At 40.1% G+C, this 27,769-nt stretch overlaps 1 protein-coding gene across 1 annotated transcript in view; it reads left to right on the forward strand.

Moving 5' to 3' along the window:
- Positions 1-27,769, forward strand: part of LOC139449933 (uncharacterized) — a 238,979-nt gene that overhangs the window by 70,774 nt on the left and 140,436 nt on the right. Inside the window, exons 2-3 of the mRNA XM_071231546.1 lie at positions 19,298-19,562; positions 21,813-21,944. Coding sequence (XP_071087647.1) covers positions 19,298-19,562; positions 21,813-21,944 — 397 coding nt within the window. The remainder of the gene's footprint in view (positions 1-19,297; positions 19,563-21,812; positions 21,945-27,769) is intronic.

The raw sequence follows: 27,769 nt of genomic DNA on the forward strand, positions 1-27,769 counted from the left end.
ATACAGACATTTATCGGTTTTGTGAAAGCTGTGAGTACTGCTTTGGTGCTCACAAATCATAGTCATTCTTAGGACTAATTTGGGATTGAAAACCCAGCATTTCCTGGCCCAACTAGTAGGGAGACACGTATGCCCTATTAAAACTCAGAACTTGAGCCTGTATCAATAGTGGCATTGTCATCGTGAATAGTCATGTTTTTTCAGTTTGTGTTGAATGTTAATAACCACTTGGAAGTAAGTCCCTGATACATGCTCATAACTGAAGTAACCTTAGCCACCGCTATGTAAATGAAAGTGACAAAACCATTTCCAACATCATAAGAAATCGACTATACAATTTCTATATCATGAGCATGTGTGTTTCATATCACTATCGGGGCAGTCGAGTAGCATAGTGGTTAAAGTGTTCGCTCGTCACGCTGAAGACCTTGGTTCGATTCCCGACATGAGTACAATGTGTGAAGCCCATTTCTGGTGTCCCCCGCCTTGATATTGCTGGAATGTTGCTTAAAGCTGCATGAAACTATACTCACTTACTCATATGACTATCAAATATTGAGCATATCCTGGGGAGCATATCCTGCCCCAAGGATGACACCCATCACAAACACTTTGTAATACATGATTAACAGGTCCGTGAAGATCCGGGGTAGAATAGGTCTTCAGCAACCCATGCTTGCCGTAAAAGGAGGCTATGTTTGTCGTAAGAGACAACTAACAGGATTCGGTGGTCAGGCTCGCTGAGAGGGTTGATGCATGTCATCAATCCCAATTGCGTAGATTGATGCTCATGATATCAATCACTGGATCATCGGGTGCAGACTCGATTATTTACAGACTGTCATCATAAAGCTGTAATATTGTTGAGTGCGGCGTTAAACAACCAACCAATCAACCAACATGATTAACATCTTAAGAATTGATGAGACTTTTACTAATTCACCCCTGTGTTTCTTACCCCATCCAGCGTGGATGTCAATGATGAGGAAATGTATACATATCAGTACCAGGAAGAGGAAGGGGACAGCTAATGCACCGTATGATCATGAGTGAGCAGGCTAATGCGTATTGCTTTCTTTATTATTGATAGCTGATGAGCTCAGCTGCTGAGACCTGACGACTTGATATATGATATGATGAAAACATGCTTCTGTATTATGGAGATCTGTATTTCCAGTAAACATCTTTGTCCTTTGTCCTTTGGAATTGTATAATGGACTGCTTTCGGTGGACGTTTCTTATGATTATGGAAAGGGTTTTGTTGCTTTTGTTTGTGAAGAAAGTAGGATCAGACAAATTAAGAATTGTTGGCACATTGGGATAGGAAATGTAGGCATGGTGTTCCATCATGGGCACATTGTTGCAGATGGAGGCACATTATTGAAATGTAGATACATAATTCCAAGGGTTGTGGCCACATTGTTCCATGGGTAAAAACACATTGTTGCAGAAGATGTGAACACATGGTTGCAAGTGTAGGCATATTGTAGACACATTGTAGATAGGTGTAGACACATTGTAGACAGGTGTAGACACATTGTAGATAGGTGTAGACACATTGTAGATAGGTGTAGACACATTGTAGATAGATGTAGACACATTGTAGATAGGTGTAGACACATTGTTGCAGAAGATGTGAACACATGGTTGCAAGTGTAGGCATATTGTAGACACATTGTAGATAGATGTAGACACATTGTAGATAGGTGTAGACACATTGTTGCAGAAGATGTGAACACATGGTTGCAAGTGTAGGCATATTGTAGACACATTGTAGATTGATGTAGACACATTGTAGATAGGTGTAGACACATTGTTGCAGAAGATGTGAACACATTGTTGCAAGTGTAGGCATATTGTAGACACATTGTAGATAGATGTAGACACATTGTAGATAGGTGTAGACACATTGTTGCAGAAGATGTGAACACATGGTTGCAAGTGTAGGCATATTGTAGACACATTGTAGATAGGTGTAGACACATTGTTGCAGAAGATGTGAACACATGGTTGCAAGTGTAGGCATATTGTAGACACATTGTAGATAGGTGTAGACACATTGTAGATAGGTGTAGACATATTGTTGCAGAAGGTGTGAGCACATTGTAGACATGTGTAGGCACATTGATGACAGGTGTAGGCACATTGTTGCAGAAGGTGTGAGCACATTGAGGACAGGTGTAGGCACATTGTTGCAGAAGGTGTGGGCACATTGTAGACTGGTGTAGGCACATCGTGGAGAGGTGTAGGCACATTATAGATAGGTGTAGATACATTGTTGCAGAAGGTGTGAGCACATTGTTGCAAGTGTAGGCATATTGTTGAAGAAGATGTGAGCACATTGTTGCAAGTGTAGGCACATTGTTGCACAAGATGTGAGCACATTGTTGCAAGTGTAGGCATATTGCAGAAAGATGTAGGCACATTGTAGACAGGTGTAGACACATTGTTGCAGAAGGTGTGAGCTCATTGTTGCAAGTGTAGGCATATTGTTGAAGAAGATGTGAGCACATTGTTGCAAGTGTAGGCACATTGTTGCACAAGATGTGAGCACATTGTTGCAAGTGTAGGCATATTGCAGAAAGATGTAGGCACATTGTAGACAGGTGTAGACACATTGTTGCAGAAGGTGTGAGCTCATTGTTGCAAGTGTAGGCATATTGTTGCAGAAGATGTGAGCACATTGTAGACTGGTGTAGGCACATCGTGGAGAGGTGTAGGCACATTATAGATAGGTGTAGATACATTGTTGCAGAAGGTGTGAGCACATTGTTGCAAGTGTAGGCATATTGTTGAAGAAGATGTGAGCACATTGTTGCAAGTGTAGGCACATTGTTGCACAAGATGTGAGCACATTGTTGCAAGTGTAGGCATATTGCAGAAAGATGTAGGCACATTGTAGACAGGTGTAGACACATTGTTGCAGAAGGTGTGAGCTCATTGTTGCAAGTGTAGGCATATTGTTGCAGAAGATGTGAGCACATTGTAGACTGGTGTAGGCACATCGTGGAGAGGTGTAGGCACATTATAGATAGGTGTAGATACATTGTTGCAGAAGGTGTGAGCACATTGTTGCAAGTGTAGGCATATTGTTGAAGAAGATGTGAGCACATTGTTGCAAGTGTAGGCACATTGTTGCACAAGATGTGAGCACATTGTTGCAAGTGTAGGCATATTGCAGAAAGATGTAGGCACATTGTAGACAGGTGTAGACACATTGTTGCAGAAGGTGTGAGCTCATTGTTGCAAGTGTAGGCATATTGTTGCAGAAGATGTGAGCACATTGTAGACTGGTGTAGGCACATCGTGGAGAGGTGTAGGCACATTATAGATAGGTGTAGATACATTGTTGCAGAAGGTGTGAGCACATTGTTGCAAGTGTAGGCATATTGTTGAAGAAGATGTGAGCACATTGTTGCAAGTGTAGGCACATTGTTGCACAAGATGTGAGCACATTGTTGCAAGTGTAGGCATATTGCAGAAAGATGTAGGCACATTGTAGACAGGTGTAGACACATTGTTGCAGAAGGTGTGAGCTCATTGTTGCAAGTGTAGGCATATTGTTGCAGAAGATGTGAGCACATTGTTGCAAGTGTAGGCATATTGCAGATACATGTAGGCACATTGTAGACAGGCATAGACACATTGTTGCAGAAGGTGTGAGCACATTGCAGACAGGTGTAGACACATTGTTGCAGAAGGCGTGAGCACATTGTAGACAGGTGTAGACACATTGTTGCAGAAGGTGTGAGCACATTGTTGCAAGTGAAGGCACATTGTTGCAAGTGTGGGCACATGGATGCAGTTGTGGACAGTTGGAGGCTATACCGGTAATCACTTGCTGTGGGATGGTGTAGATATGGAGTATGTTAATGTGCTTCATTATTACCACAATGAACGGAATCCGTTGGTCATGCACCTTCTTTATAAAGGTGAGAAGAGACTCTGTTTATTAATTCTTTTCTACCATAAACACCCTACCTGTTCACGCAGAGATTTTTCATTGAAGTGATTTTATTAAATACCATTAGAACATGTATGGAATTTAGGTTATTCCATGTCGTTATTTTTTCATCAGGAATGTCTTCAGTATCAAGATTGGATTTTTAGATTTTCAGATCACAATATGACCTACATAATTGATTTTTTAAGCCTAAATAATTGATTTGTCAGGAATTAAGTTTACAATCTGGTAACTGTGGAAGTTCTTTAACACATTGAAGAAGACCGAGACAAATGTATCGTATATGTTGATGAGTTCAAGAATGGCGGAAAATTATTATAAAAAATATACTGAAAAAAAAGTTAGGGATGATGAATATTTTAAATTTATTCTTATGAAATTGTGTGCTCAGTCTTCACTGCAAAAAGTGATTCATCATCCCTAACATTTATTTATGAGTTTCCAGAAAAATCAGAAAGCAGTATAACCTCTCCGACTCCACTCATTGAATCATGCTACAGCAATTGTACAATACTCTCACAAGGTGGGGCCAAGTGGTGTGGAAAGCGTTATGTTCAATCAAGCCCAGCACCTCAGTTTACTGTGGTGCCCCTCTGTTTATGTTCATAAATCACATTTGTCTGTGTTCCACTCATTAGTCAAAACATGATGACGTCTAGCTGGGCTACACGTGAGGGGAATCTTGGGAGGGGTTAACCATAACAAAGGTGGTCTGTTATACCAGCCAGGGAAACTAAACGGAGGAAACTCAGGTTTAGCTTAAGCACGTGCTGCTTGTAGTGATGGTGTGTAGGCTGTTCAGTCACAGATAGAGCTGGAGGCTGAGGCTGAGGCTGTTCACAGTATGTATGTAGGTAGTTTAGGTTATCCTTTCAGATGCATGAACAAGGGTAGTGACGTGAATTTAAGGATCTGTCTGTGATATTTGTTTGTTGTTTAACAACCCACTCCGGATATGGTCTGATAATTTTCAAGTCTGGACCAGACAATCCAGTGACTGACATCATGAACATCAATCTACACAGTTGGAATGCGATGACATGCATCCGCGGACATGACATGCGTCACTGACCGCCCGATTCTGTTATTTTCCTCATACGACAAATATGGGTTGCTGAAGACCAATTCTAAGTTTGTGAAATGTGAATTTCTTACATATTGTGTGAAGGTGATTTTGTTATATATATGACTTTTTTCTAAGTCCCCAAAAGTATGACATGGCAAAACGTTTATTGACAGTTTTTTAAAATGTTAAAAAAGTGCAATTATCTAAAAGTTTGCATGATTTTTAAAAATATATTAAAGCTATATTGGCATCATGGAAAATATTTTAGCAATATTTAGATATTTATGAAAGCTGTAGTCTGGGGAGGGTTTAAGAAAAATGTTTTGAACATATGTGAAGGCTCCTACTTAACAGGGGTAGATGGAATTCCTTGATGTTGTGTGGTAAGGGGAAATGGGGTTTGATATTGCTTTAAAGATTATTGAACTTATATAGTGACGTGCATGTACTTGTGTGTTGTTGCACCAGACTTATACTGGTTTTATTGTGCTAGTCTACTGAGATACCTCCCAGTGAGACAGTATTCTGACTCCAAGCCAACCACTCCTTGTTTTATCCCCTTAATGCCAAGTGCCAGGCAGGTTAACAACAAGTACCATTTTTTCACGGCTTTTGGTATGATTGAACCAGTGGTCCTGTGTTCTATCCACTAGACCATTGAGGTGGTCATTGATATTGTAATTGACAGCATTTATTGTCAGCAATGTTAATTGAAATTGGTCGTTACGAGCTGGTAGGACATTCAGAAACTATCAGCATCCAACTTCCAGCACAAACTTGGCATTTGTGTGGGAATAGTTAAATTATTGTTTGTTTTGTAACTTTAAGATGTGTACAGAACTGTGCACACACATTGGTTCCAATTCTAATTTGATCCTTTTCGTATTTCGTTCTATTTATGGAAACAAAATTGTTCAAAGAATGCCATTATGTAGGTTCCAAGCCTCTACCGGAGTGGAAAATGTGAATATCAGGCATGGATATCTGTCTTCAAACCAATCAAGTCACCAGGTGGTGTGCTTTGCTGTTCATAGTCTTAGCGAAATATTATTTAAACAACACACTGCCAGTTTGTCACAGTCTGGTAGTACAGTGAACTACGGTTATAATGGACTCAAAGGGACCACCAGTTATAATTCCTTATATATATCCGTAGTTCGTTACAAGGATATATACAACATATATACAGCAAATGAACAGGATCAAGAAAGTTTGTTATATCCGTCAGTTCATTTTAGGCGTGTTTGTTATAAACGTAGTTTACTGTATACTGACTCGGGTCCGAGGAGTCCTTTTTTTGTTCCCTAAAAGCTAACCACTGGGTGGGGTAATAACTGGTATCACTTTGTGTGGCGTGGCCATGAGATCAAACCACCCACCTTCCACACCCCAGGCAGATGGTCTATTCACCACACCATGATAGTCATATTGAAAATAATTTTAGAACATTACTCAGGCTTCTCTGTGTGTAAGATTAAAAACTTTGATATGCAACAAGTGTTTGGTAAGGAGTATCACATATGCTATGTCTTTTTTGTATATTTTTAATTTTGATCAAGCTGAGACTTTTCACATTCATGTACCAATGTTTTTCTATTGTTAAAGCATTTTCGACATCTTATCTATGATATGTCTCTATTGTGAACTATTTTGTATCAAACCAATGGGGATAAATACAGGGTGCGAGTGATTGAGCTAGTCCCAGCATGTCTGCTGGCAGCATCATGTAGATCTGCTCATGTAGTTGAAAATAGATTGACTTATCAAACTTTGTCTTGTCAATGTAATTACAATCTCACTGAACGATCCACACGATGGTGTCTCTTAAACTTGCTCACAGAATTCCAATCCAACTTTGAACATGATGACGCTGCCTTTATTTCTCCCCAATAAAGGGTGAGCTACAGAACCTTGTGGCTGTATTCTTCAGTCAATATAATACAGCAGAGTGCTGTTGGTATAGGTCTCCACACTGTGAGAACTGTCCTCTCTGTATTTATATTAGAGTAGAAGATTAGGTCAAATTTCCTTTATGCTATGTTTTGCCAGCTTTAAAATACATTGACGCAGACTACAAAATCTTACTTTGCATCCAACTATTGAAATTAACATTTTTAGTCCAGTAATCATGATAATGATAACGTATGAGCCAGTTTGGCAAGGATTATAGGACTAGAGCCAATTTCTAACACCAGCATTACTTTCCATTCAGGGAGTCGGTTATTTTTGTCCAACATGCTAATAGCTATAGAGATGCTACTGACATGACAACTTGTTTTCTATGACTTTATTATCTGTCACAGTATCTGAACTGGACAAAGAAATTCAATTGATTGATTTGGAACCATAGACTTTATTTTGAGACAACATTTTTTTCGAGAAACCAAACTGTCCAGATCTGTACATGTTACCCATATTGTTGATCAACCTTAGACATATTGTTTTGTTTCTTGTTTAATGCCGTTCTCAGCAATATTTTGGCTAAATGGTGGCCGTCTGTAAATAATCATGTCTGGACCAGATATTGAGATATTGTAAACATGCAGGTATGGTAGAGGCTGCACATGAATTCTGTCTCCTGTTTGTTGTGTGGTAGCAATACATCATCAGTTTTCATACACAGATGCCAACTTTCTGAATTTGGCATTTTTATTATGGGAGTGAACTCCCACATCCGCAACTATGATGATGTAAAACAGAATATGAAATATTCAGGGTTCTATAAAATACACACCTGAGACACAAGCTTGATCTGCTGCAGATTTACCTGTCTGAATATTTTTTTATAGTTTGCCAAAATAGCTACTAATATAGCTTAGTTACAGCCAAGGATGAAAGGAATTAGTGTTGTTTGGGCCCTTGTTTGTTGTGACAGTATAAACGCACACACACAGATTGTCCAACTCAGTCTGTGGTTGGGCAGGTGCTTTCAGTCAGTTCTGACGTAACCAGTAATCCGACTCCAGGTAAACATGTAATGTGTAATACGATGCGTGATCAGTTGAGAAAACACAAATGTAAAGTGTCTTTTTCTTTTTGGAAACTTCTTTGTTTTCCATCCTCAGCACAATAATTGAATAATTGGATGAGTCAGTGCATTTGAAGAGTGTTTTTCCACTGGAAGGAAACTCAATATGTCCCTTGTCATAGGAGTGAGTGAGTATGTGTTTTGGCAATTTTAGGAATATTCCAGCGACTTGGGAACACCATAAATGGACGTCACATATGTGCCCATGTGGAGGATCAAACCCAGGCATTCAGTGTCACAAATGAACACCTTAACCACTGGGCCACCTCATAGCGCTCACTAATATTGGCCAGGTTCTGTGACTCCTTTAATTATGTGCCACAATGGCATGGATCCTTGTTCATTCAAGAATGAACGGTTGGACAAAAAAAACACATTTTAATTAATTTATTTTATTTCCTGATACACCCTTTCTGTGCCAGGTGGTCAAACCTGTAAACTAAAAATGCGTTGCCTAAGCAGTTAACACCTTCTATTTCATGCTTTACTGAATGTCCCAATTAACTTTAGCTACTTACCAGAGTAGCCAAGTACTAGTAGAGATTCCACACAGATGGCGATCTACTTCACTCCCTTGTTTGACGACTCACACTGCAACATCTGCTATATTTACCTAATGTTCACACACAACTCTTCGTTCTGCTTGCTAAAAAACACTATTTCACTCTTTATAGGAGGCTAAAAACAACCTCTTAGTGTGTTGTGTTTTTGTGTTCACAAGTGTGTATGTACTTGACTCCCACACTGATATTCCTGATGTTCGAGAATGAGTGCGTTTTATATTTATGCTGTTGTCGAATTTTGGCATCTTTATGACTGACGGTAGTCATTATAAGTCAACATATGGCACTATGAGGTCAGCTCTGAAAAGTAAGATAATGGATCTTTCTCTATAGGGAAGGTAATTTCATGTAGTCTGCAGATGGTTTATGTTTAAACCTGTCTGTTGTATCATAAGTATCCTAGAGGGAAGAGTTGAACACTTTGTTATGCTCCTGATACTTTTAGTCCTGAACGTATTATAAAGTTGACTCACTGGGGATTTTTTTAGTTTATGCTTGTTATGAAAGTCAACTGAAACAGGGTTTTACAGGAGGCAAAATATTGCAAAATGTAAGCATAAAAATTAAGAATGGACGCCAATAATATCCATCGCCAGTCCCATTGGACACAAATAATATCCACTGCCAGTCCCATTGGACACAAATAATATCCACTGCCAGTCCCATTGGACAAAAAAATAATATCCACTGCCAGTCCCATTGGACACAAATAATATCCACTGCCAGTCCCATTGGACACAAGTAATATCCACCGTCAGTCCCATTGGACACAAATAATATCCACTGTCAGTCCCATTGGACACAAATAATATCCACTGCCAGTCCCATTGGACACAAATAATATCCACTGTCAGTCCCATTGGACACAAATAATATCCACTACCAGTCCCATTGGACACAAATAATATCCACCATCAGTCCCATTGGACACAAGTAATATCCACTGTCAGTCCCATTGGACACAAATAATATACACCACCAGTCCCATTGGACACAAATAATATCCACCATCAGTCCCATTGGACACAAATAATACCCACTGCCAGTCCCATTGGACACAAGTCATATCCACTGCCAGTCCGGTGGACACAAATGATATCCACTGCCAGTCCCATTGGACACAAATAATATCCACTGCCAGTCCCATTGGACACAAATAATATCCACCGCCACTCCGGTGTACACAAATAATATCCACTGCCAGTCCCATTGGACAAAAAAATAATATCCACTGCCAGTCCCATTGGACACAAATAATATCCACTGCCAGTCCCATTGGACACAAGTAATATCCACCGTCAGTCCCATTGGACACAAATAATATCCACTGTCAGTCCCATTGGACACAAATAATATCCACTGCCAGTCCCATTGGACACAAATAATATCCACTGTCAGTCCCATTGGACACAAATAATATCCACTACCAGTCCCATTGGACACAAATAATATCCACCATCAGTCCCATTGGACACAAGTAATATCCACTGTCAGTCCCATTGGACACAAATAATATACACCACCAGTCCCATTGGACACAAATAATATCCACCATCAGTCCCATTGGACACAAATAATACCCACTGCCAGTCCCATTGGACACAAGTCATATCCACTGCCAGTCCGGTGGACACAAATGATATCCACTGCCAGTCCCATTGGACACAAATAATATCCACTGCCAGTCCCATTGGACACAAATAATATCCACCGCCACTCCGGTGTACACAAATAATATCCACTGCCAGTACCATTGGACACAAGTCATATCCACTGCCAGTCCGGTGGACCCAAATAATATCCACTGCCAGTCCCATTGGACACAAAAGAGTATGGATATTGGAATGATTGAACCAAAATAAACTGAACCTTGAAAGATGGAGGTGATATTTATGCTGCGATCAGAAATATTATCAATGTCGGGACGGCACATGTCAGATTTTCTTCACTAACAAAAAAGTAAATAACAATCTATAATATGTATAAGACATAAACATGTTTTGTATTGTTTTGGCTGTTGGTACAGTGGTCACCTTGTCAATGTGTGTTAATTACCAAGAGTACGAATGACTAACGATAGACCCGGTAAGTCCCTGTTAGGATGAGAACGACAAAATGAGTCCTGCACCATGGCTGCGAAATATCTGCATGTGATCCAATCAAAAACAGTCGAGATAATAAAAATTAAAGTCTAGCTAGCTATACTGATAAGCATTCGAATTTTTTTTTAAATACCTGAGAGAAAATTTAAAGTGTAATAAAAATTCACCTTCACTCTATATCTGTTTGAATTGTTTGAAACGCATTACTTAGAAGTTGACAGAAGAAAGGACAGTCTTGCTTGACAACGGTATAATGATCTGTACCAAAATGTCGCCTTTACAGAAATTAAAGAAGATGTTATCCATAAATTGTGTCAATCTCATTAAAATCAGATCTTTGTTCTCGTTTCCGCTAAACAATGATCTGAGAACATTCCATTACGGGTCACATCAGACCGACCTTGCACGAACTTTGACCGACCATTGGAATGACCAATCAGAAGGCAGCTTTCTCGTGCTTTATGGCACAAATTTCAAATTGGCGACTACGATTCGAAGCATATTTTGACAAATTCTCGATTACAAATTTGAAACCTGAACAAAAAAACATTCTGGAATGGCTAATAGGTGGTCTAGATTGTAAGGATTCAGTTGTTAAACCTGTAACTATCGTTCATGTTAAAGTTTTCAAGATTGCATGATTGCACTTTCATAATCTGGTAAGTGACGCACTGATTGGTCGGATGAAAGGTCGGTCTGACGTGACCCCTAATGGGATGTCTTCAGATCTTTGTTTAGCGGTAGCGAGAACTAAGGTCTGATTTTAATGAGATTGAAATTGTGTCTTTTTATATATCTTTTTATTTGCCTGGTCCAGATTCAATTATTTACAGGCTGTCATGTTAAGGCAGTAATATTGATGACTGCAGCAGAAAACAACATTCACTCACTCGCACAAATGTTTGGAAGTCTTCCAGACACGAACAGGACCAAGGCTGTTACAAAGCTGGTAAACAGGATTCCACAGCAAGACATTGGTTACTCCGAGGCAGAGTGGTCTGTGCTTTGCTTCCATTCATCAACTGTCTTGCATAACCAATTTAGGGAGAGAAAGTGTCATTAATGGGGATTTATCAGCCGTATTCACCACCTAGGGAATACCTAAATACCACATGATGGCACTGAGCACAAGACAATGGAGTTTGTTTGGCAGTAGCTGTGGTAAATCCTAGCACATCTATCACAATGAAACTGATGCTAGGCAAACACATCTGTCTATTAATGCTGATTGCAATGTCATCATTTTGGTCTTGGACCAATCAGGGAATAATATGGACTTTGTTGAGCTCTGTGTCTCACTGGATGATTGCAGATGGTACTGATTATTTAGATATATTTATCATGCTGTTTAAGATAGAGGATCTGTGAAGGTCCAGGTTAGAATTAGTCTTCAGCCACCCATGCTTGTCGTGAGAAACGACCGACAGGATCAGGTAGTCAAGCTTGCTGATTTGGTTGATGCATGTCATCGTATCCCAATTGTGTAGATAGATTGTGTAGCTTATAATGTCAATCACTGAATTGTCTGATGTTAATTCGATTATTTACAGATTGACATTCAAGTGATCAATTCTACAGACTTTAACTATGAATGATGCACAAATCTCCAATTTCAAAATAATGCCATGTTTTGGATCAAATAAAACTTAATGTTTTAAAAGCCAAATAAGGTCAAATGATATTGAGTATAGATTGCAGCCCCAAACCATTTTCCTTCCATTTCTGGCCTGACATTTTTAATTAAGTTTGAAGCCATATCCAAATCAGTTGGGGTAAGATGTGGCCTAAAGCTTTGGTGTTCAGAGCTATGTGTCTATGAAAAATAATCGTGATTTCAGATAGTGTGTTGTATTGGGATTTATTCTGTAACCCTGGACATGGACTGTCTGAAGCTTTTTCAGAAACATTCACTTAATAAAATTGTAAATCATATTAAACTTTTATTTGAGAAATCAAATCCCAAAATATGACATTTTTTACCCTAAGTGAAACTATTGGGTGGTAATGTGGGACAATGGTCCACTTTCCATGGCCATTTTTCTATACAATGTAATTAATGATTTGCTTTAAACTTAGACATTGTCTCTGTGAAATTACCCACTTGGGGATTCCTGGGCAGATTTAGGGTCTGCAGGGTCCCATGCTTGTCATACTATCCGACAAATACGTTTGTGATGGAGAATTTGTGTGGCGGCTTGTAGCGCTGTGTCGTTGTGTCCCAACCTGTGTGGCTGACTGGTTGGCCTCCATGGCCCTTGTACTTCTAAGTTACATGCCTATCTTCAGGTTCAGGTCAGTTTGTCAAAAATGAAAGAAAATGCCATCTGAAGTTTACTGAGAAAAGAAGACTTACAAAATTTTATTCTTAGTTTCAGAGATTGAAATAGTTCCTTACAAACAGAATTTGTATTAAATTATATAAATAATTGATATGACCACAGGCATAGACACTATGATTGAACTCCAAATAGTCACCAGCCCATTTTGGATTAGTGGTAAATGGAACAATTTATGTAAGATTTTGGGAAAAACAAGTAGTTCTTCCAGTTTTTCACTACTCTCAGTCTAGTGTCTGTGTGTCAAGTGAGACATTATGCAAGATGTTTAGTACCAATAGCCATTATAATACAATCTAGGATCATGATGTTCAAAATATTTGAAATATTTATTCATATTGGGCAAATAATTCTATTATCACCTCATTCTGGCAGGGATATGGTAAATTTATCTTCTTTTTGTAGGATCTCTATTTCCAATGCTAAACGTACTGTAATATCAATATTTTGTCAGCTATTTCTTCTACACTAAGAATTTACAGATTTAGTCCATTTCAACAATCTCAGGTATAATATTAGAATTAATTGCTTGCTGAATGATGAAATTACACTTGGCAACCCATCTGTTGTATTGGGCACTTCAGGGTTCCTTTTCACATTTTCTGAGATCCAGGAAAGTATTCAGGAAGCACACTGAGTTTCATTGACTTCATTACCCCGGATCAGCAATAATTTGTCCACCATCAATAAACCAGTAATCCTTGCCTCTACACATCTCAGCGTACTCAGAAGATCTCACTGCGAGAACCATGTAAGGAGACAGGCAAAATTTACATTATTCCGGCATATTTACAGTTATATGTATTCCAAGCAAGAACTGGTCCCCCAGTCATCCTGCTTTCTTTGAGCCCACCTAAATAAAGTTGAGAGGTCTCTGTATGAATGTATAATTCTATGTACACACATTTAGGATGCATGTTGTGTAAAAACTATTATAATACCTCCATGTCAGAATGTTGAGATCTGATTGGTCCAAGTGATCTTGATAAAATACTGTGTGACCTGCCTTGGAGGGTAATAAATTTATCAGCGGGGGAATAAATCTCTTATACCCCGCCACAAGCAAGTCAAGCTGCACGTGGTTTTCTGAGAAGCAGAATAAATCCCTTACACTCAACTTCAAAGCAAAAAGCTGCACACTTTTTCCGAGTCAGTGGAAATCACGTGACATAGCACAAGTTAACCTCAAGTCAATCGAACAGCAGTTTTCTATCAATTTTGAATTTGCGTTTATTCTTTTAAAATGTCACATTAAAACATGTTGGTAAGATAAATTCGTTGTTGCAGGATCATTCGGGGTACATGGGGTTTTATGTGTCCCGTGTTAGGTTTATGTATAAAACCTAATGCAGGACATATAAAGCCTCCCGCTTGTGGTATAAAACCTAACTTGGGACGCACAAAACCCCATGTACCCCGTGTACTCCTGCTACAACTTATAGCATTGCTTTGTTACATATTCTTGTTTATCAGGGGCATGGGAACCCCAGTTGTCTGAGGCAATTCGCTGTGCAGAGTTGAGTCCTTTGGGCACGCCAGAAGCCGATGATCACGGTTTTGATTTACGGTTAACTCCGATTATGTTTCTAGGTTTGTCAGCACCATACTCATACTCACAGGTTTCACCAAAGTAGTAAAGGTCTGAGACCTGCATCACTTCGGTCTTACCTCATACGCTCAGCTCACATGCTGCGATATAACTGGAATACTGTTCAAAGCTGGAAGCCCAACTCACTCACTCACTCACTCACTCACTCACTCTTGTTTATCCTTGAATTGACCTTTTTGACCAAATACTGCAAGTATTCAAGAATATTCCAGGTGAGCTACAGAGCTTGGTTGCTTTAAGGTTACATGTTTATTACTCAAGAGCTTTAATTAGTCAGGGAATGGAATGGGTCAGTAGCTCATCATTGTCAGAAGGTCTGGATCAGATGTTAACAATGGCTTTTCAGTGTGGTAAAGAAACACTTTCAATAAATCAGTCAACCACTCAATCCATCATTGTCAGCATTGTCAGTGCCGGTGTCAGCGCATCACCACCAGGAACTTCCTATTGTCACCAATGACTCTCACATTTAAGAGTAGGATTTGTTTTTTAATTCTCTTGAATGGCTGGTTGCTGTGTATATTACTGAAGCGAAAACTAAAGCTTTAGCAAGTTAGTGGCTATTGAACAAACAGATTTCACTTGAAAACTTCCCAGAAACCTCCAATCACTACTTCTTATCGGGTGTATACTATGACAGCTCAATCAGAAGCCGAGAGCTGGCGATTGATTCCTGTCATTGGCAAGTGCTTCAAGAACACTGAACCATAGAGGAGAATAGGCATCATTTGTTGGAAACATTCCTGAGTGAAGAACGCCTTTGTTCCCCAACAATAGACTCCATTAATGATGTGATTATGATATTGATGGCATCAATGGCGCTGGATCAAGATGTTTATGACTGTAGTTATGGTGGTGGAAACTTCCCAGTTGCTACCCGATCATTGACTGGGGAAAAACATTGTTTACGTTGCCATTCTTGAAGCAGTGTTGTCAGAACTCTGTTGGGTTGGACCAGTGTCTTGATGAAGTAGCTGTTTATGTATTTGCAAAAACATGAAAGTCATTGACCAGTGGGAAAAAAATCATTCTTGAAAGGAGTGCTGTAAACAGGGTAGGGTGGATAAAGTTTTGATGGAGTGCCTGCATGTTTGTTAAATTGTAAAAAGATTTATTGAAAAGTGCTATTTGTTATTCCATGCCTGAAGGAATTGTGCTTACAATCAGTTTGAATGGATTGTGGTAGTGGATGTCAATGCCTTTGGCAAACCATTGATTCCCTTGGTGAGTATTTTCATGAAATGCTGGAAAAACTACTTTTTCTTAAGATTAATAACAAATTTGTTTTCGGGACGTGGTGGATATCTGAAAAAAATGTTGTGAATATTTTTTCTTCATCTCCTACAATTGTGTGTATTGAACCAGTGACCTTAGGGTCTACAACCCTAATATTTAATAGATGATCTGTCCTCGATTCACAGTACTGATGGTGCTAAACTGCAGTATTGCTGAAGTGAAAATTGCTATTTATCAGATGGATAGTTTCAAGCAAATTTAAAATACGAGGATATTCTAGTCACTTTCCCAGAGTGAATAATGTGATCAAACCAAATCTTTTGGTGAGGGAATTACAGCATCTATGTATTTGCCACATTAAATATAAAATGTCAGTTATCTGCCAAAAAGGGTGTAAAAGGCAAAATGGAGTGACAAGTATATGAATGGATCACTGAAAATCAGTGAAGACACACCACCCCAGGTCAAGCCAAGATAGACAAAACATTATGCAGGGTTTAGAGTAAGTGTTTTAAGAAATGCAGATCTATGTTTGAAATATGTCCTCTGTGAAACTTCATTAAGCAGTCTATGGTTGTACTGACTTTGGGTTGCACATAGAGTTTATCTGATTCCGGGCACCTTTAGAACAGTTACACATATTTCAAACCTAGTTGGAGAATTGCAAAGTACACAAGGGTACAGATAATTATTGAACAGCTGTGACGACAGTACTTTCAACCTGTATAGTTAACTTGAGTAGTGAAGACAATTAGAAGGGATTCGCATTATGAAGACAAGAAACGTTTGGGTGTTGCAGTGACATAAATGGAATGTTTGTTTGTTCGTTTGTTTGTTGTTTAACACCCCACTCAGCATTATTCCAGCTATATGAAGGCTGTCTGTTAATAATCAGGACCAGACAATCCAGTGATTGACATCATGAGCATTGATCCACGCAATTGGGATATGATGACATGCATCAACCAAGTCAGTGAGCCTGACCATCCGATCCTGTTAGTCGCCTCTTACAACAAGCATAGTCGCCTTTTACAGCAGGCATGGGTTGCTGAAGACCTATGCTACCCTGGATCTTCAAGGGTCGGCAAGCATGGGTTGCTGAAGACCTATTCTACCCCGGATCTTCACGGGTCGGCAAGCTTGAGTTGCTGAAGACCTATTCGACCCCAGATCTTCACTGGTTGGCAAGCTTGTGTTGCTGAAGACCTATTCGACGCCACAGATCTTCATGGGTCAGCAAGACATTGGTTGCTGAAGACCTATTCTACCACGGATCTTCACGGGTCCATGAATGGAATGATACAAATATGAAAAGATTAGTAATACCGAGGTCCCCTGTGGTAGAGTGGGTTATCCCTTACACTTGAAGTCCAGACACTTCGGCACCTGGAGCTATGGTTGCTGATTATCCAACAAACTTCACAGCCAATTCCTGCGACTAATACTTTCTCCGTTGGTAATATTTCCTTAATTACTATCGGATTGATAACATCTGAGACTACAATAAATCCCACATGACAAGAATGGTTGTTTGATCATTGTGACAGACAAATGATAAATATATGACTAGTCATTTTTTCATCACATACTTTTTTGTGATGATGCATTTCGAATAGGACAAAATGAAAATAACCACAAAAAGTGTCTGGCTTGATTGTCTTTGAGAACTGAGGTAATTCTTTATTAATTTATTAATAACAGCTTGACTATTGACAAAATTCTATAATTAATCAATGATCACCTACCTATAAAATTACCTACCTACTCTTCCATCCACAATCCCACCTGCCTACCTACCAACCTTTCTAGAGCTACCCACCTACCTACCTACCTACCTACCTACCTACCTACCTACCTACCTACCTACCTACCTACCTACCTACCTACCTACCTGCCCAGTTCCCTTATCCTGCATCCACCCATTCCCCACCCAACTTAACGCCCACCTATCTACCTAATCATCCATCCTTCCATGTTCTTAAGTAGGGTATCTGCAAACCAAAATATTTAGAAGGCTAGACATGGTCTTCTTGTGCCTCTCATGCAAATATTGGTGTTTAACATCTTCATGAGAATGTCTCAGGAGGGAGCTCTATTGCCAGTGCATCAAGCCTACATGAAGACTCCTTGTGAGAAGTCAAATTTCCGGCACCAGCTATAGTCGATTCGTAGGCAATGCAATTTGACAAAATCATCATCAGGGCATGGGTGCATCTCACACGACAGTCTCGCTAGCTTACTTGTCAACTGGTCACAGTGTTCGTTAACCTATTTGATCACAAGACAATTTTCTTCCTCGGGGTCAGAAGGTTCGTGGGATTCTATAATCAAGTGTCCATTATATGTAAGTGAAGGAGGGACTTTGATTCACCATCATCAATACCTCCCTGCTTCAGTTACGGATATTCCAGTTTGTCTCTAAGCTGTATGGTCAGGGCATTTTCACAATTACAGTAGTATGGTGTCTACTATTGATGTCCCCACTTGTTATTGATGCATAGCCATCAGCCTGTGGACAATTGCAGTGTATTGATAGTTCAATGGGTCATTGCCTCCCTCTTCATCTGAAACTCAAACCTGGCCGGCCACCTGATACCTTTCTCTCTGAGGCAACTTTGGAATTATGTTGGAATGGTTTTAGCAGTTATGAGTCACACAAGCTTACATTAGAGGTCTGTAAATGTTGTGCACTTCCATGACAGTTCTGTCTCGGTTTAACCTTCCAGAGTCTGTCATTAAAGGTTATGGGCCACTGTATTATGAGTGTCATTGTTTACATTGTTTTCCAGACTCTGTCATCAAAGGTTACGAGTAACTCTTTAATGAGTTGTGTCATTGTTTACCTTTGATTACTCTGTCGATGTGAGGAACGCTTTAATGAGTTGTGTCATTGTGTATCTTTGTTTACTTGTTGCAATCGAGGTCTGTCATGGTTGTTGCAGTGGAGGTCTGTCATGGTTGTTGCAGTGGAGATCTGTCATGGTTAGTGTAACAGAGGTATGGCATGGTTGGTGTAACAGAGGTCTCTCATGGCTGTTACAACAGAGGTCTGCATTAGTTTAATAGAGGTCCATTATGGTTGCTGCAATAAAGGTGTGTCATGGTTGTCGCTGTAGAGATCTGTCATGGTTGTTGCAGTAGAGATATGTCATGGTTGTTGTAACAGAGGTATGTCATGGTTGTTGCAATGGAGATATGTCATGGTTGTTGCAACAGAGGTCTGTCATGGTTGTTGTAATAGAGGTCTCTCATGGCTGTTACAACAGAGGTCTGCAATGGTTTAATAGAGGTCCATTATGGTTGCCACAATAAAGGTGTGTCATGGTTGTTGCAGTAGAGATCTGTCACGGTTGTTGCAATGGAGATCTGTCATGGTTTTTCCTTATTTTCCAGACTCTGTCAACAACAGCAACAGCACAGACCCATGAGTCCGATCTACAAGGCTCCAATCAGATCCTGATGCGGGACGACAACTTTGACAGCACATCCAACCTGCCCCAGTCAGACACTGACCTTGACCCTCAGGAGAGGGAACAGGAAGAGGAGGCCAAGGGGAAATGGGACAAGAAGATCGAGTACCTCCTCGTCTGCAGCAGTTTCGTGGTGGGGATTCCCAACCTGCTCCAGTTCCCCGCCATGACAGCAAAACATGGGGGTGGTGAGTGTCATTCATTACTCTACCTTCCCATTGCCAGGTCGGGATGGGTGGCAGAGTCATCTAAGCTGTTACAATTCGCTATGCAGAGGTGCATCCTCTGGGCCTGCCCAAACCCTATGACTGTGGGTTTGAATTAGGAGATAAACATACTGTGTTTTCAATGTAGAGCTAGGTTACCTGTAGATTTAACCCCGTTAAATTAAATTTGGGACGGAACGCGCAGCGTGAAGTTTCAAATGTTAAATTTAGCGCAGTTAAATCTACAGGTAACCTCGTTCTACATTGAAAACACAGTATGTTTATCTCTATTCTACCATGACTAAATAAAACGCGAACTCTTTGGTGTTAGCAAATATACTGAGTGAAGCGGCACGGTTAACTTCAGTGTTTTGAGTGGGTTATTGATCTGAATTACGGAATCACCGAACAAAATATGGCGCTGTATATACTCAAGCAGTTTGTTTACACCGTAATACTTCACTCGAACATATGACAAGGCATTGAAAGCATATAAGGACAGCAACTTGGTAAGCTAACATGAGGCGGGCATCCCTAAAGAAAACAAAGCAATCTTTGCAAGGCTTTCGCTCCACATCGCACGTCACCATTATGACGTCATATTGCTCATTGTGACGCAAAAGATATGACATCACAGTCGTATATAGAAAAGCGCCAAGATTCCAATCTCCAAAATGTAAATTCATTCCCTTTGTTGATTTCTGTAGTGTTTTTCTGCACGAAATGTATTGCCACATATCCTTTGAATATTGTAGTAACCGCATCTGTGCATTTTGTAACCTGTAATTGTAGATATAATTATTTAAAAATGCCTACCGACAATGACTGAAAATAGTACTATTCTATGAATACTAGCTTCCGCGATGACACAGCCGTCAAACAAGCTGTTTCAATCAGAGGGGGTTTATTGTGATTTCATCAGAATCAAGTAAATTCCAAATTCATGGTAGAATCCCTATTCACCCTGATTATGTTTCTAGGTTTGTCAGCACCATACCTGTGTGTTTGTCGGGGTTTTTCAAAGTGGAATTAAACGTCTGAGTCCGACATCACTTTGGGCTTTCCTTCCACATTAGGCTGACATGCCGTGCAATAACAGGAATACTATTAAAAGTGGCATTAAGACACACTCAGTCACCTAACTGCCAGGCAAGAGGTAAGTGGGGAAGGGTAGGTTTGTCAGTGGCCAGTGATCTCATGCATTGTTTACAATGTAGAGGTTTGTCCTAAGATTTGTCTGGTTTATACTTGCCAATACTTGCTGTGCAAAGTTGTCTGTCTTGATCATGCACTTGAATTCCTGATTCCCCTATTTTGTTTCCTTGGCTTTCAGCAATATACATTTGCATTTGACTCTCACCAAAGTACAATTTGGAATTTAGTTCACTTTAGTTCTACATTAACCTGTCTAAAAGCGAGATGGGTGGTTGTGGTTGTAGGGAGACTATGCTCCATGATATAGAGTCTTTAAGGGCCTAGGGACCGTCGGGTAGCCTAGTGGTTAAAGCGTTCACTTGTCACGCCAAAGACCTGGGTTCGAATCCCGACATGGGTACAATGTGTGAAGCCGATTTCTGGTGTCCCCCGCCGTGATGTTGCTGGAATATTGCTAAAGCGGTGTAAAAACCATACTCACTCACTTACTCACTCTTTGGGCCTATGTCTGGACATTGTAATAATAACTTGTGTCAAGTCTTAAATCAAACTAGCTAGTACTGTTAGCCTGAGTCTAGTTCCTCTTTAATTAAAGTGTGAGCATGTCTTGTTGATGAACTAGCTTCAATGCCCACAGGATGTAGGGACAGAGTAACACAACACTTCAGAAACTGTCAACAGAGGCTCTAGATTAAATGATATCACTTCATGATGTAATTTGGGGGGGCACAGGGGGCCCAGTCGTCTAAGGCGCCGCGATTGGCTGTGCAGAGTTGCATCCCTTGGGCACACCTGAAACCTATGATTGTGTGTTCGAATCCCGGTTTGCCCCGATTATGTTTCTAGGTTTGTCAGCACCATACCAATGCCCAAGTGGTAAACGTCTTAGACCTGCATCACTTCGGGCTTTCCTCCCACATTAAGCTGACACGCCGTGATATAACTGGAATAATGTTAAAAGCGGCGTTAAACCCAACTCACTCACTCACTCATGATGTAATTCATTAGGTGAATCGTATAAATAATAAATTATTTCATTAATTGATTTGACTGAAACGTTCCTTTCTTGTATTTCAGGGGCTTTCTACTTTGTGTATATAATTGTATCATGCTTCCTGGGAGTGCCTTTACTGTACATGGAGATGAGCCTTGGACAGTTTGCTCGACGAGGCCCCATCTCAGCCTGTAGGATTATGCCTGTAGCTCAAGGTAGGTTTTTTGGCCAAAAGAAATATGTGTTTCAACTCACATGTGTAGTGTTAGTTAAGCTGGTGAAGGTCTTGCATTTTGTGCAGTGTATTTTTTTATGGTTGCATTTCAAAGAATAAAAATAATTACTCCAGGTTACCACAGCAGATGGTTTATTGGTTTACTCCATGTTACCACAGCAGATGGTTTATTGGTTTACTCCATGTTACCACAGCTGATGGTTTCTTGGTTTACTCCATGTTACCACAGCAGATGGTTTATTGGTTTACTCCATGTTACCACAGCAGGTGGTTTATTGGTTTACTCCATGTTAGCACAGCAGATGGTTTATTGGTTTACTCCATGTTACCACAGCAGATGGTTTATTGGTTTACTCCATGTTACCACAGCAGATGGTTTCTTGGTTTACTCCATGTTACCACAGCAGATGGTTTCTTGGTTTACTCCATGTTACCACAGCAGATGGTTTCTTGGTTTACTCCATGTTACCACAACAGATGGTTGCTTGGTTTACTCCATGTTACCACAACAGATGGTTGCTTGGTTTACTCAAGGCTTCCACGGCAGATGGTTTCTTGGTTTATTTTATGTTAGCACAGCAGATGGTTTCTTGGTTTACTCTAGGTTACCACAACTGATGGTTCTTATGTTTACTCTAGGTTACCACAGCAGATGGTGCCTTGGTTTACTCCAGGTTACCACAGCAGTTGGTTCTTATGTTTACTCCAGGTTACCACAGCAGATGGTGCCTTGGTTTACTCCAGGTTACCACAGCTGATGGCTCTTTGGTTTACTCCAGGTTACCACAGCTGATGGCTCTTTGGTTTACTCCAGGTTACCACAGCTGATGGTTTCTTGGTTTACTCTAGGTTACCCCAGCTGATGTTTTCTTGGTTTACTCCATGTTACCACAGCAGATGGTTCCTTGGTTTACTCCATGTTACCACAACAGATGGTTGCTTGGTTTACTCCATGTTACCACAACAGATGGTTGCTTGGTTTACTCAAGGCTTCCACAGCAGATGGTTTCTTGGTTTATTTTATGTTAGCACAGCAGATGGTTCCTTGGTTTACTCTAGGTTACCACAGCAGATGGTTCCTTGGTTTACTCCAGGTTACCACATCAGTTGATTCTTATGTTTACTCCAGGTTACCACAGCAGATGGTGCCTTGGTTTACTCCAGGTTACCACAGCTGATGGCTCTTTGGTTTACTCCATGTTACCACAGCAGATGGTTTCTTGGTTTACTCCATGTTACCACAACAGATGGTTTCTTGGTTTACTCCAGGTTACCACAGCAGATGGTTTCTTGGTTTACTCCATGTTACCACAACAGATGGTTGCTTGGTTTACTCCATGTTACCACAACAGATGGTTGCTTGGTTTACTCCAGGTTACCACAGCAGATGGTTTCTTGGTTTACTCCATGTTACCACAACAGATGGTTGCTTGGTTTACTCCATGTTACCACAACAGATGGTTGCTTGGTTTACTCCAGGTTACCACAGCTGATGGTTTCTTGGTTTACTCCATGTTACCACAGCTGATGGTTCCTTGGTTTACTCTAGGTTACCACAGCTGAGGGTTCTTTGGTTTACTTTATGATACCACAGTTGATGGTTCCTTGGTTTACTTTATGTTACCACAGCAGCTGGTTCCTTGGTTTCCTCAGGGCTTCCACAACAGCTGGTTCTTAGGTTTCCTCAAGGTTCCACAACAACTGGTTCCTTTGTTTCCTCAGGGCTTCCACGGCAGCTGGTTCCTTGGTTTCCTCGGGGCTTCCACAACAGCTGGTTCTTAGGTTTCCTCAAGGTTCCACAGCAGCTGGTTCTTAGGTTTCCTCAAGCCCTCCACAGCAGCTGGTTCCTTGGTTTACTCAAGGTTCCACAGCAGCTGGTTCTTAGGTTTCCTCAAGCCCTCCACAGCAGCTGGTTCCTTGGTTTACTCAAGGCTTCCACAGCAGCTGGTTCTTAGGTTTCCTCAAGCCCTCCACAGCAGCTGGTTCCTTGGTTTACTCAAAGCATCCACAACAGCTGGTTTCTTGGTTTACTCAAGGCTTTCACAGCAGCTGGTTTCTTGGTTTACTCTAGGTTATGACAGCAGATGGTTTCTTTGTTTAGTCTGTGTTACCACAGCAGATTTTTTCCTCGTTTATTCTATGTTACCACAGCAGATGGTTCTTTGGTTTACTTTATTTTACCACAGCAGATGGTTTCTTGGTTTACTCAAGGCTTCCACAGCAGATGGTTTCTTGGTTACCCTGGGTAACCATAGCAGATTGTTTTTTAGTTTACCATGAGCCACCACAGCAGATGGTTTGTTGAATTACCCTGGGCTACCACAGCAGAAGGTGTCATTGTTACTCTGGGTAACCACAGCATAAACTACAATGAGACCTATAGTTTGTTTGCCCTTGTAGATTGTTGTCAGCAATATTCCAGCTATATTGCCTGATTGCAGATAATCGAGTCAGGGCCATGCAAACATTGGTTGATAGCATGATTTGCATCCATCATCAGGCCCACTTGCACAAAGCGATCTTAGTGCTAAGATGATCGTAACTCCCATACTTTAACATAGGCTTACGATGGTCTTAAAGCTAAGATTGCTTTGTGCAAGTGGGTCCAGGACACAAGTAGTCACCCAAACCCAAACTCCTGCAGGCTTTCAGACAATACTAATCAAACAAGAAACTCTGCTGTAAGAATCGACATTTAAACCTAATTCAGGCAGTTGGGTAGCCTGGAGGTTAAGGTGTCTGTTTGCCATACCAAAGACCAGGTTTGAAATCCCAGATCTGTGACTAACCATTGTGAGACTAAAATACTGCTGGAATATTGCCAAAAGTGACATCAAATCAAACTCATCCACTTACATGAGAACCTCCCAAATGTTCCCATGGACGAACCTTCCACACAGTGTCATCAGTCATGAACCGGACCACCAGTCTCTACAGGCCTGTAGCGCAGACGAGGCCTTGATCCACAATTACTGCACCTATCAATAGTTCCCCTTTACTGGAGGGAGGCTGCCCAATATGTCCTTGTTCACATCACTGTCGTTGCCAAGGACTTGACATCAAAGATGCCGTAATCCAATCCTGTTAACAAATTTCGGTTTGATCAATGGCCAATTTGCATGACACACAACTAATTAGAATATCGACTGTTTTTGTAACAGGGGATTTGATGTTTATTTTATTTCCAGGGGCATTGGCTTTTTCTATTTTTAACATTATTGATGAAAGAATTATAAAGCTTTGTGAAGTATTTGCTTTCGCTGTCCTGTTGACAACTTTTCATCTTGAGCAAGGATACAAGAATAGGCTGGAATGAAGGGCAGTGTATGTTAGTTCAAAGTGTATTATCTTGAAATCATATTTTGAAATATTCTTTGATATAGTCGGAATCTTACAATGGACTCTGCTTTTGGAAAAGGTTTTATTTATGGCATCTACACATTTCATGTTTATGGCATCTAATGTGTAATTACACTGATGCTATACCTCTGATGACTTATTCCATGTTACACAGATGCTATACCTCTGATGACTTATTCTATGTTACACAGATGCTATGCCTCTGATGACTTATTCTATGTTACACAGATGCTATACCTCTGATGACTTATTCCATGTTACACAGATGCTATACCTCTGATGACTTATTCTATGTTACATAGATGCTATACCTCTGATGACTTATTCTATGTTACACAGATGCTATACCTCTGATGACTTATTCTATGTTACACTGATGCTATGCCTCTGATTACTTATTCTGTGTTACACAGATGCTATACCTCTGATGACTTATTCTATGTTACACAGATGCTATACCTGTGATTACTTATTCCATGTTACACAGATGCTATACCTCTGATGACTTATTCCATGTTACACAGATGCTATACCTGTGATTACGTATTCACTGTTACACAGATGCTATACCTCTGATGACTTATTCCATGTTACACAGATGCTATACCTGTGATGACTTATTCAATGTTACACAGATGCTATACCTCTGATGACTTATTCCATGTTACACAGATGCTATACCTGTGATGACTTATTCACTGTTACACAGATGCTATACCTCTGATGACTTATTCACTGTTACACAGATGCTATACCTCTGATGACTTATTCCATGTTACACAGATGCTATACCTCTGATGACTTATTCCATGTTACACAGATGCTATACCTGTGATGACTTTTTCCATGTTACACAGATGCTATACCTCTGATGACTTATTCACTGTTACACAGATGCTATACCTCTGATGACCTCTGATGACAAAGTAGTACAAGCACACCTCCTCACACACATGCTTATTGTGTAATAAATACATTACACAGATTATATAAGTTTGTTGTCTAATTCTCTGTTACAGATGTAAATTTATTTATAAGATATGTATAGGTGAAAATATTGAAACTTTTTAAGAATTATATATTTTTTTAAATCAAACAATGTGTAAAAGAATTACATTGCGTAACAAATCTTAAAAAATCCAGAAAGAACTGACAGCTGGAAGCTAAGGATTTTTACAGCTTGCCTAAATCTGACACAGTATGGTTCATTATTGACCGGTTGAAAATAACCATTTTAACTGTAAGTCTCAGGTGATGTTGTAATCTGTGTACTCAGTGATGCAATTACCTAACAGATTGTGTGGGTGAAACAAAATGTATAAGATTAGTAGTTGCTGGGAGGACAATTCTTTATGTGAACCCAGAATAAGAAACCCAGATGAAAGAGTTCACATGTTTGTTAAATGAGTTTCAAGGTATTTTTATAACCTTTATTCTTTTTTGTACAAATTTTTATGTCAGTCAACAACTGAATTATAAACTGTAAAACAAAACCCGGCTTCAATAGCAGGTTAAAGATAACTGAAACAGCTCAAACGTAGCATCTGAAATTCAGGGCCCCGCTCCACAATGCGATCTCAGCTTAAAGGTGATCGTAACTCTCATACTTTACCATTGGCTTACGATAGTCGTAGCTGTAAGATTACGGTGCCCAGATTTGGACTTAAGGACCACAGCAGTGATTTTAATACTGCCCAATCAGCAAACCTCATTATCTCTGCAAAGTTTGATGTAAAATAATCATAGAATATTTGATTAATTTGAAACATGCTTATACATTATGATATAAATTTGATAGATAAATTTCAAAGATTTGGTGACTGAACATCATATTACTGCAAAGTCAATTTTTCAAACTAGATCAGGTGGTCCGGCTTCGTGACTTGTGTTATTGTCGTCATATACCAAGTGAGGTGAAATTGGGTTTAACATCGCGTCCAAGATTATTGCACTTATATACTGACGTGCATGTACGTGTATGTGTTTGTGTGGCTGCTTGTACTAGTCCGGACAGATGCCGATTTATAGTGCTAGCTCACTGAGGTACCATGCCGCAGTTTAACATGAATACCCCACTCAGACACAGTATACAGTATACCAGTCCTTGTTTTAGCCCCTTAATGCCGAGCGCCAGACAGGGTAACAAGTGCCATCTTTTAACGTCTTTTGGTACCCGTGAAGATCCAGGTTAGAATAGGTCTTCAGCAACCCATGCTTGCCGTGAAAGGCAACTATGCTTGTCGTAAGAGGCAACTAATGGGATCGGGTGGTCAGGTTCACTGACTTGGTTGATGCATGTCATTGTATCCCTGGATGAATGCGTGGATAGATGCGCATGATGTCAATCACTGGATTGTCTGGTCTAGACTCGAATATTTACAGATCGGCCTCATATAGCCGGAATATTGCTGAGTGCAGCATCAAACAACAAACAAAAAAACAAAA

The sequence above is a fragment of the Haliotis cracherodii genome, unplaced genomic scaffold (genome assembly GCF_022045235.1).
Source record: "Haliotis cracherodii isolate W230 unplaced genomic scaffold, xgHalCrac1.p SCAF_8, whole genome shotgun sequence".
Classification (NCBI taxonomy): domain Eukaryota; kingdom Metazoa; phylum Mollusca; class Gastropoda; order Lepetellida; family Haliotidae; genus Haliotis; species Haliotis cracherodii.